The sequence below is a fragment of the Sphaeroforma arctica genome (genome assembly GCF_001186125.1).
Source record: "Sphaeroforma arctica JP610 unplaced genomic scaffold supercont1.346, whole genome shotgun sequence".
Classification (NCBI taxonomy): domain Eukaryota; class Ichthyosporea; order Ichthyophonida; genus Sphaeroforma; species Sphaeroforma arctica.
Genome location: NW_014040212.1, coordinates 48,921 through 60,235, shown reverse-complemented (window position 1 = coordinate 60,235; position 11,315 = coordinate 48,921). Strand labels below are relative to the sequence as shown.

General features: G+C 43.6%; 1 protein-coding gene across 1 annotated transcript; it reads left to right on the top strand.

The window, feature by feature from the left end:
* Positions 1–271: 271 nt before the first annotated feature.
* On the top strand, positions 272–5,422 carry SARC_05435 (hypothetical protein; the record flags this gene model as incomplete). The annotated part of the gene is made up of 10 exons (XM_014300707.1): positions 272–327; positions 496–610; positions 951–1,082; positions 1,350–1,437; positions 1,746–1,932; positions 2,712–2,781; positions 3,267–3,368; positions 3,819–4,008; positions 4,473–4,575; positions 4,698–5,422. 10 exons carry the CDS (start codon positions 272–274, stop codon positions 4,894–4,896), a joined length of 1,242 nt encoding a protein of 413 aa, XP_014156182.1. The 3' UTR covers positions 4,897–5,422.
* Positions 5,423–11,315: the final 5,893 nt, after the last annotated feature.

The following is an 11,315-nucleotide window of genomic DNA, read 5'->3' as shown; positions in this document are numbered from 1 at the left end:
CTGTAATACCGATGTATATCACATCGGTCATTGTGTGATACAAATCAGCACATACAAGCTGGTGACTGATTCGTAGTCTGGCGGGTCTGAACCAGCAAATGTTGTCCATGGGTGGTGAATGCCGTACATGAATACCTGCTGCAATACATGCTTGTGTGGAGTGTGTAGGTCACGTAATATAACCAGGCTGACATGTGTGATGTGTCGATAGATGAATTGACAACAGAAGAACCTGAGTGCAGCTCACGATACTATTTAATATACAAACAAAATGAAAGAACCAGCTTGGTATAAACAGGCATCCATAGAATGGCCACTCAACGCCGTGTATATTGTCGCCTTGTTGGATATATTAGTATAATGTTACCACTGCCATTCGTGTGTGATACTGGCTTGTGGAATGTATATCATAATATTTCCACGTAATTGCATGTGTGATACAGGCTGATGGAACAATACATCATAATATCACCACCTAATTGCATGTCGATACAGGCTCGTGGACCAGCTTTCACCAGCACAAGTGTTCGATGGCGCTGCCTTCATAGCCTTTCTACTATTACTGTTTTTGGCCATGCTTGGATTGGGGGCCGCTTATCTACCATTTCTGGTATGAAATTCTATTGCGGTGTAGCTATGTTATCTTCTATGGGCTATTGACTGTGCGCATGTGTAGGTGTAGAGGTTGTATTCAATGTTTGTTTACTCCGTGGTGTGCTGTTGAGTATGTATACACACTACACACTACTTTTCATTTTAGATTGGTTGTTAATCGAATGGAGTTCGATGCTGATGGTGGCAGGAGTGGGAAATTGGTAGTGTATCGCATGCACACTACTCTTACTCAATCGATCCATATTGCAACTACAGTATCACTCTCGGAGTATTTATTATATCCGGAGTACTCATTGACTCTTTGTTTGACACTACTACCAACTCTCTACTCGCAGTGGTGTTTAGGTGCGGCCATGGTGATGATCGCTGAGATGGTGTGGCCCCCTACCGCCAGGGGTGTGAGCAGACCGCAAGTTGTTGCGATAGAGTGTGTGGGGTTCATTCTACCTGTCCTATGCGCCAATCAGGTAGGCAGTCATGGAAGAAACCCCTCGTTTATTTTGTATCTAGACCCGCATACAATAGAACTCATCGTTGGATAGGTAGTAGACTATACGTGGTTTATGGCAGACGCACATGTTGTGCCATGTAGTTCAACGAGTGACGTTTGTTTGCTAGTTAGTATAAGATGTGCTTATTTACCTCTATCTACATGTCCGAGCAACACATAAATATAGATTACATACAGGTTCACTTATGCTTTGACGATTTTATTTACATTCCGCATACAACAGCTAGGAATGATTATCGGACAGTTGGTAGTACCGCTGGCGGGACGCATAGGACACATCCCAGTGGATATCATTGTGGGCGTCTTGACCGGTAGGTTCGATATTCCGTCTTTATTTAAAGAGACTTCACTGTCACATGCATTTGCTTTTCTATATGTGCATATTGTAGATTTGAGTTTTGACGTATACATGCCTACATGTATGTTCACACATACAAATCATCACCTATTTTTCTTCTATTATACACGCTCCTGATGCAGAGACAATACCAGAATATTCATCAAACCGTACACGCTCTTATGAATATGTACCGTGCCCTAGAATCTTGTATATAGTTCTCAATCTACCATCTCGAAATATACACATACTTAACGCGTACCTCGGTATGCCTTGGCATAGCTCTGAGTATCGTCACCAGCACGCGTTTCGTCATCCGCCACTGGGTGGGTAGGCGCAATAAAGTGGGCTACTTTATCACCGTTGCCATGGCAACCGTCCTCGTGGCCACGATTGGCTTCAGTATACACGCCACCGTGTACACGGACGAGACTCCAAAGCGATTGTACCTGCAGCACATGAGTCGAAGGTGTGTGTTGGAGTGTTCGCTGATTTGTGTATACATTTGTATTTAGAAACGAAGGGGACGGGGAAGTCGCGTAGATTGGCTTTTAGTGTTTCCAACCACTCCTACCTGCAATAAAAGAGTCGGAGGTTTAAGTTTTGAAGTGGTCGCTGAGTTGTTCACTTTTTTTGGTCTTAAACATGCGTGTTGTGTAAGAAAATGAAATGAAAGTGTTACGGTTCTTGAGGTCGCTGAATTTAAAAAACGTACAGAAATAGAGTACGTATGTCGCATCAAAGCACTTACCAGGAATAGTATTTACCAGAATGATGAACGTACCTTTCATAGTTTGTTATTGATTAATGATACTAGAAACGATTATTGCTTAATGACATTAATACGAGTATGATTTCCGAAAATCGGTGCTTGTCTGGTGTTTGGAATTGTATTTAAGTAGAAAGCCACAGCTACGTAGAAAATAAGACTGTTGTAATCATATATTATCTGAAGATGCATACGTATACGTACGCTTGAAGCAGTTCACGCTTCGAAGGCATATATACAACCAATATTTAGTGTGGTGTGCATAGGCATACTTATACGTATGGACTTACTCGGCAGTGTCAATCTCATGGTAGCATATGTATCGTTTTAATACACAGACCTATTGATCCTTTTTTTTACTTTCTATATATATATATATACCTGAATGTGCAGAGGCGTTTGCGCATAGACCACATGTATTTCGTTATTTTTAGTACGTGTTCTGTGTTGACCTCACTCCTTATCCCGGCGACTCGCAGGTGGCACGATGAGACAGGCGCAGTGACTAAGGAATCTAACGATCTCTTAATCGTGACACCAGACTACAAGGTACATCTCAAATCGAATTCTTAGTCATTTTCAGTACTTCCAAGGCACACCCAAGTGCTTGTTCTGTTTCCAAGGAAGTTGCAGCACCTTAGACTGCGCTCTAACCCCCCCTGTAGTCTCGACATATGTCGGCTGCTGTGTTCTGAGCGACTGCTGGCGTAAGATATATATATACTACACTTCTACACCATTGTATATATTTATATGCTGTCTCCTTGTGTGTAGTATTATAGCACTCTACTCAAGTATATGAACCTACAGGTAGAGCCGTAACTCAAAGCCTCGTACCAGGCCCCACCAATGACCGCGTTGCCGCTACTGACAGCTTCTCATCTTTTCTTATCTTTCTACTTCTCACTTCGTGAGTCCTAATCTCGGCTCTACTACCGTTATATAAAAGGCCTTAACAGCCAAGTCTTCCAATCTCATTCCGAGCATCACCTACTCATCTTTTCCTCCCCCTGGCCAATGGCATGAGAACTCAGGATATTGAGCCGTTGATACCCTACCACGACGCCTATAGGGACGCGACGCCCTGCGAGTGCGGTGAGGTATACTGCGATGTTCCTTGGTACATGTCCATCCAGGTAGTGTTTTGCAGTTATTGGCTGCTGTTATGTATGTCTGTGTATTCCAATAGAGAGATGCCAGTAGGCATATGCAGTTAGAATGTGCCATCGGCCATACAAGTCAGCTATTTCGAAGCGGTGGTGTCGTAGTAGACCTCTGGTGTGCTTCATATTCTGTACCTACGGTAGGTTAATTTATCTAAGTATGTGATATACACAACCACATTGTTTAGGTGTGGGTGTGACAAATGGATTTCAGTATACTTTCATTTTTCTAGTGGACCTTTAAGTCTAGTGCTCTGATGCCAATCTAATTAAGGTGCTGGAAGCTCTGATCCGATAGCTGAATTGTTCGGCCATATTCGTTATTCAGCTTCTTGGCCCACATCGTTGATACAAAACTTACGTGAATAGAGAACCAAAGCATCTCACGATCACTTCTGAATGCACTTGTTTGATGCAAAATAGGAAATGTTCGGCAACGGATATTGCCTGGACCTGGACACCATACCAAAGGCGTCGGTTGAGTTTGAGTGGCGCCCGAGGATAGCCGTAAGCTCGGTGCCAGCGCTTGATGGCAACGACCCAAAGAAAAGTACAACACGCACCATCCACGTGGAATTGGAAGGACCTGAGCATATGAATATGTACATACCAGGTAAGACAGGAAGTATGGGCGTATAAGTTCGTCGTTCTGAATACTCCAAAAGACAATATGTATATGCTTTGATCCGGACACAGGGGGGGAGGCGTGTTTGTAGTTCTATTTTTTCCTGGTTGAAGGATACAGAACGAGTAAGGAATAAGTATGGTGGGTAAGACTCGCATTTCGGTAGGAGCATCTCGTTGTTTGTTTGTTTTATCATACCATGTTTGTACTCTCAACATTTTTCAGTTATTGCAGGGTCTGACAGCGACTTGATGCCACGTTCAATGTGAAGGCTAGGCAACTAGGCAATGTCTATTTATTTTTTTGTGGTTTGCCGTGTGCGTATGCACAACACAAATTTTACTACGACTTTTAAATATTCTGGCCCAAAAACAACACCCGTAACTCACCCTACTCCAATCATTCTCAATTGATGTGTATTCCACGCTACTTATGCTGTACACACACGACAGTGAGTCGAAATGATGCAAAGGTGATCAAGTGGGACATACACGAGGAAGCTGAACTCCCCACGACCAACCCGCTGAATACTTATTTCATCTTCACAGCCAGTGGGTATGTTCTATTCATTTTTAACGCCCACTCTTTGTTGTTTATCGAGTTGATTTTTAGAAATTCCTCTCGGTTTAATACTCGTACCCACTTGTGCTAATCAGTTCTGCCCCGGTATGTGACAGGTCGCCTTGGCGGTCGTATGCGTTCTCGTTTACAATTCAAGGTACGAGTGCGCACGAGCCTTATCCCTTTGCCATCGCGGGCTTCAAGTTTGAGGCTCCACACAACAGCACTGACTATATGAATGATGTCGCTACGGCATTGCCCGAATGGGCAACGGAAGCTGTATTTACGTCTACCTGGGATGGTTTCCGAGGGTAAAAGTCGCTTGGTCATAGATATGAAGTATTGCCGAAGGGGGTGACGCTCCACGGAATGTGGGTCGTATATTTCCGCACAAAAAGTAGTATCCCACCGAAAATAGACGATATACGCGTTATTCAAAACCGTTAACTTCTGTCTTTTAGACATATGAAGACATTGGACGGGCTAGATGACACCGTTCTTCCAGCCTAAACATGAATATAGGATCGAGGGCCTTTCGAGATACAAAACTTACTTAACCTCCGCCAGGCCAGATCGTAACAGAAGTGTTGATTGACCAATCTCCCGAGGTCAATAGAATATAAACCAGCAGGTGCTCCTTCTTGTTTACTACTTCAGAAGCCAGTGTACTACGGTAGATAATATCAACTGCTCGAAATTTTCAGCCTTCGATGAAAATATAATTTACGAACAATGAGCTATCACGACAACACAAGGGCACTAAGCACAGGCCCCAACGGTTCAGTCACACCCTTGGGATTAAATTGATCAGAATGCCTATCCTAATATTGTACATAGCGCGCACCGTTGAGATTCAATAAGGGAGGACACAAAGATTTTGTCGCACGGTTAGCTATTGGTACTTCGCACATGTACAACTATCGCTTCACAGGCTCATATCTGGATTGAAGCTGCAAATGATACAGCCCCCACATTATTTATTCTGTCGCTGGTTGTGTTTCAGCTGTAGCTGTGAATATTAAGAAGACACGTGTAGTGAGTGTCTATCGAATATATATATATATATCTAAATATATACATGTATATGTATATATATATATATATATATGTGTGTGTGTGTGTGTGTGTGTGTGTGTGTGTGTGTGTTCGTGGAGGGTCCAGATACCGTGGAAGTCGTGGCGCTCTTGTAATTGCTGGATGAGGGTCAATGTGAGGCAGTTTCGGGCCTACCAGGTTGCGTCGGATCAATTGTTGGATGCAGACAAAGTGGCTGGTGGTGAATTTGTGGCCACCGTGGCAGACAGGGCAGAGGCAGCCGTGAGTGCGGTAGTCGAGCAATGTGAATATGTACGGGCTATTGCCGCAATTTCCTTGTTGGACCAGCGTTTCGTTGAGTTCTTCCTAATGTCGTCACAGCGTCGGCGGAAGGCTACATGGTCAGGTGTACGCCTGTGCGTTTGTATACAGTTTTCAGGTGGGCATAGATACTGCACGGGAAGCGCAGTGATGGTTTGTTATTGTGTGGGCCCGGGCGAGTTGCGTCCGAGGGGTGAGTGGGTTTGTGCTGACCATTGAGTCGAGTTGTATTCCCAGGTAACCTCCGAGGTAGTCCGAGAATGGTCGCGCGGGGAGCAGGCCACAAGAGTGGAGTAAGTTTGTTTGGTGTTTGGGGAACCTAGGGTATTTAGTGCCCGTGATGATGGTTGCTGCTAGGATGAGTGCTGAGTTACAGCGCTCGAACTGGGTGTCCAGCGCATCCTTCCATATAGGCGAAGCCCAGGCAATAATGTTTCTTTAAGCTTAATACCGCCAAGTGTCACTTTGCAATTGCCGAGTTGATGATTCTAGGAGAGAACGTATCCGCATAGGATATGGATGTTGACTACGAGAAGCAGGCGAAGCTGCATACATAGTAGCATCCCTACGGGAGTTTTGTAAACTCAAGTCAAAATGAACTTATCGGTGACCGATGGGAGCAACGGCATGCGGATGCATGGCAGGCAATGAAAGACGCGGTGGTTTAGGCGATAGACACTTCCCGGTCGAAGGAGAGTACCACTGAACTTAGAAACCGACGCAAGCGATTACGGTTTGAGGGGAGCACTGTTCCAATGGGTCGACGGGAAGAAATGTTACTTAATGTTCTTCAGTACAAAGTTGAACCATGCGCAGCAAAAATGCGGACACTGAACTGGTGTACGGGTTGATGTACTTGATGCACTTAAGAGACCATCTCGATCATAAAGCTTGGTATAGATGACCACTCAGCTTAAACTCAATATGATGCTGCAGCGGTGGAACCATATTGTCGCACCATTCAACGTTACTACATCATACATACTTGGAGGAGACATGTGTTGCCAGACATGTTGAGCAGGGTGCATGAAGGTGCAGTGGAGAGCTACAAGCCCGTGTTAACAATGTATACGGACTGCTGGCAACTATTCCTCAATTACTTCGACCAAGCTCAACAAGACTTCGGACCGACGATTCTGGACGAAGGATGAAGGTGAAGGACCCTTGGTGCACGACTGGTCCAAGGTGGATGAGTAGATGAGCCCACCATGGGAGAAGATGCATAAGATGCTGCAAAAGATAGAAGTAGACGGAGCAAGTGCAACAGTATGCTTACCTTGGGTACCAAGAGCGCCTTGGTTTGACTTGATCAAACAGTTGCTACAGATAGAGCCAGTGTTGGTGACACGAACACGGCATACGTTTCGGAAGTATGCTAAGAACTCATGCGGTAAGACGCCATGGGGGCACACAGTGGTAGCAAGAGTAGGTCCAACCAATGACCATAAGCCAGACCCACGATTATCACAACGACTCGGGCATCCAGAACCACGGCATATCACACGCGTGGAGTGTTTAGATACGGTAAGAGAAATATCGGTCGCTATGGCAGACAAAAACCCTAAAATTAAAAATTAAACACCTGAAGAACAACTACGTCGCACAAAGCTTATATAAGCCCAACCCTGTTCTCAGATGGGACTCCGAAGCCGCACTAGCTGTTCTTGTTGTGTCCCTGGGTACAAAGCCAATCCTCGGACAGTATCAACCTTAGACACGTGAACGAGGCTGGACAGAACAGCGGCCGTGCATTTACAACCGTATCAACGTAACATGGTGTATATAATCGATAACTATCGGCCTTTCTGATGTCTAGTATTGTGTCTTCCCAGCGAGTATCTCTGAATACTAGAAGGGTTGATACACAATGTTATGTAAAGCTGAAACCTCACACGTTCGCTCTAGCTTAATTTGTTTTGTAAAAAAAACTGATATGTGCATAATAGTATTATTTTTTTCAATGCCTTCTGACATAAATAGCCTCCAAATAAACAAGGAGGCTATTAGAGAACATCTGTTCTCGTTCAAGCCTCCAGACCGTCGGAGTAAAGTACTAAATTTTAAACAAATTATATAAAACAATTACTAACGGACACACAAAATCAGTAGTAAACACACACATATATAAATATGTACACACACGTACACGATGCGAATTAAGGACTTTATGGTATCTATACGGCCATACTTGACTACCCTGGTTTGCAATGACACTGTAGGCAGTGTCGGTATAGACATGACCATTCTAATACACACATTTATCGATACATGCTAAAAGTATAGTATTATACTGCGACTGGGAGCAATTTCTTTTACATGTAGAAGGATGCATTACACTGATTCTCAAATGGGGAAGCTCAACACATCCCCCCATTTGTGTATTCGATGGTCATCGTATATACGGCAAGCTAGTAAATTCAAGCCGCGATGCGAAACGGGCTGAAAAGTATGAGCTTGTGGAGAGATTCGAGGACGGTAAAATGAATCGAGAAAAGCTGGAAGAATTTAACTTAGATGCTGCATGTCGAGCTTGTGTATGATCCCACAATCTTGCTGCTGCACGGCGCAGGATGCGGTTATTGAGAAAGATGGGTATACACTACATTATGTCTCCCAAATAAGCTGTACAACAGCTTGTTCAATTACAACGTATAGGTTATATAAAGTATATACTGGCGTATGATATTGACTGCTTGGTGATTGGTGGGAACAATCTAATATTGGATCCACGGTGGCAGAGGGGAGTTGTGAACATATTACATCTTCAGAGTGTAAAGCAAAAGCTCATGTTTACGTGGGAAGAGTTTAAGTAAGCAACAACCAATGTATACAGAAAACATCAAGGCGCGAAGTTTTCCCGAGCGATGTAGGAGATACGGGTTCTTTTATATAGTTCATTTATGTGCTCGCTTCTGTCAAAGTGATTACAGTCGTCGCACGGGGGTAGGCTTAATGCGACTGCTGGAAGTACTATCTGGTTGTGAGATAATCAAGCCTCCAGTTCAACAAGTGATAGAGCTGTTATATCAACAATTAGATAGGTCACGAGTATTATCAGAGATCATCCAGGTAAACAAAATGTATTTTGGGCAGCCTGTGTATGATCCTAGGTCTGAGAAGTTTGTCTCGTTTGTTAATGACCTACTAGATTGGATTGTACACACATTGCACATCACTGGGTTTCCTGGTGTAGAATCACTGTGGTCTGAACTTGGACTGGTAAACTCGCGGGTTGCAACTCGCTGGACTAAAGGATATTACGATGTGTCATCACATCCAAGTACTCCGAAACCTTCACCATATCTTCCATGGGCTCAGTGGGAGTCTGGCGTCTTGTCCTACGATAATATGCGATTAGGATCTCCGACGTTATGCCATATCCACAGGTTACACTATACCTGAAAGTGTTTATCGACAACAGCTTGCACATCGCTAAACTACTCATGATAGTAGTAGACGGCATGCATTGGAGGATCCCTCAGAGATACAGGAAAATCCTGCTGTACTTCTAACCGAATGTATCTTGCGTCAAAAGACACTCATGCAACAACTTGAGGCTATGGACTTCACGGAATTTACACAGGCAACGTTGAACCAAGAGAAAGTGAGCGTCGAGTCCTGGGTTATTGCTGTTTTTTTTTTAACATAAAGCTCGGACTGTGCGTTCAAAAGTTCAGCAAGAGAGACGGACCGTGTGTCTGATGGTTGCGCTAGGTAAACGTATAGAAGACAATTGCTCGGAAGATAATACATATATCACTATTATGTTGGAGCGAGTGTGGGTCGCTCTATGACAAAAACTGATGCGGACGTTTTGCTGGCTTCACAAGTATGCATCGAGCCCAATACAAATGAACGCGTTGCTGTAATAGTTGAACATGCGGAGTGTATGCTGACGGAGAAAACACTAAGAAATGGTAGTAGAGGAAGAGGTGTTAGGCCTTGCCATTATCATCACAGTTGTGTACATGTGAGGGCGGCATTTGAGAGGATGTATGTACTTGGATCGAAGGGAAGTACTGACGGAGACAACATGTGGCCTAGTAAGAGTCGAATAGCGACGATTAATGCGAATGTACCATTTTCAAAACTATTACGCAATTTTCACGACTGTGGCGAGCGAGATATTGCAGTCGCAGCGGCTCATACAACGTATAGTGTTTGGCGTATGACGCCACTGAGTCTAAGACCGCAGCCAATTGATATATCTCAAGAAAGAATGTTGCGGGAGCGTTTATTGAAGTATAGAAACCTGCGACTCGAAAATGAAAACACAAGTGTACGAGAGAGAGAGGGTTTACGATAGATAGTGTTTTATTATTCGATCGTGAAGGCCGTAAAATAGTTGACTGATATATGAGTATCATAGTTTAATAATAAATTTTATTAATATTCCATAATTATATTTGCATTGTCACCTTGAGCCTGAACTGTAGTGTTCTGGTTTGCGTCACTATAAATACTATTATTACTCTTATTTATGTCTTTATCTCGTTTAGTCATACTAATCTGTCAATTGTGGCTCCGTGAATTGATATTTACAAAACCCCGTACGCACTGAGCTTCCTTATCTGCTAGCACTAATTCAGAAGCTGTAATAAATCTTTGCTTTGTGTCAATTCCGCATAATTTTCGAGTTCCTCCATCGTTCGTTCTATATTACACCTTTCTCGTGCAGCATCACAGTCAGCAACTGTACGACGTCGCTCGAACACTACCTGGTTATTCTGTCTCTTCCTAGGTGTGTGAAACAACACACATATCATTCATTTCTAGTTCATACCTATCAGTCAACACAACGCCTTGTCGTACATATATACAATTGGGATTGACACACTTCTCATTGTTGCACCATACCTCAAATATGAATGCATGCCGTTGTCAGTGGCTGCAACTGGAAACCCAAGTGATACATGACAGATGTATGATGAGGTATCTGTAATGACATTGTGTTTCATAGTTTCGTGCTTCTTATAGTCGGAGTGTGAAGCCGTGTGGCATAATGATGGGCATGAGCGTATAAATCTTCGATTATACGTTCGGTAGCATCGCCTATGTATACTGCACTATCTTTTAAACCCAGTGCAACTTTAGTCCTAGGCGCAAGCACAGCTTTAGACTGTGCTGCTGAAGGAAACGGCATCATACACTCGAATATATCAGAACAGGCAAATACCCACGCAGGATATAACCGCCTAGCAGTGGATTCACTTATCCCGAATTCATCCGCGGCCTTATGTAACTTTGCTCTCATATAACGTAATATGAATTTAAGGCACGCATACCGGAACGGTTTCTCACGACGAAGCTGCTGGTGCGGTTATCACTTTGTGATGCCTGATCGTCGTCTTCACCTTGATTATGTCTTGATTTAGTCA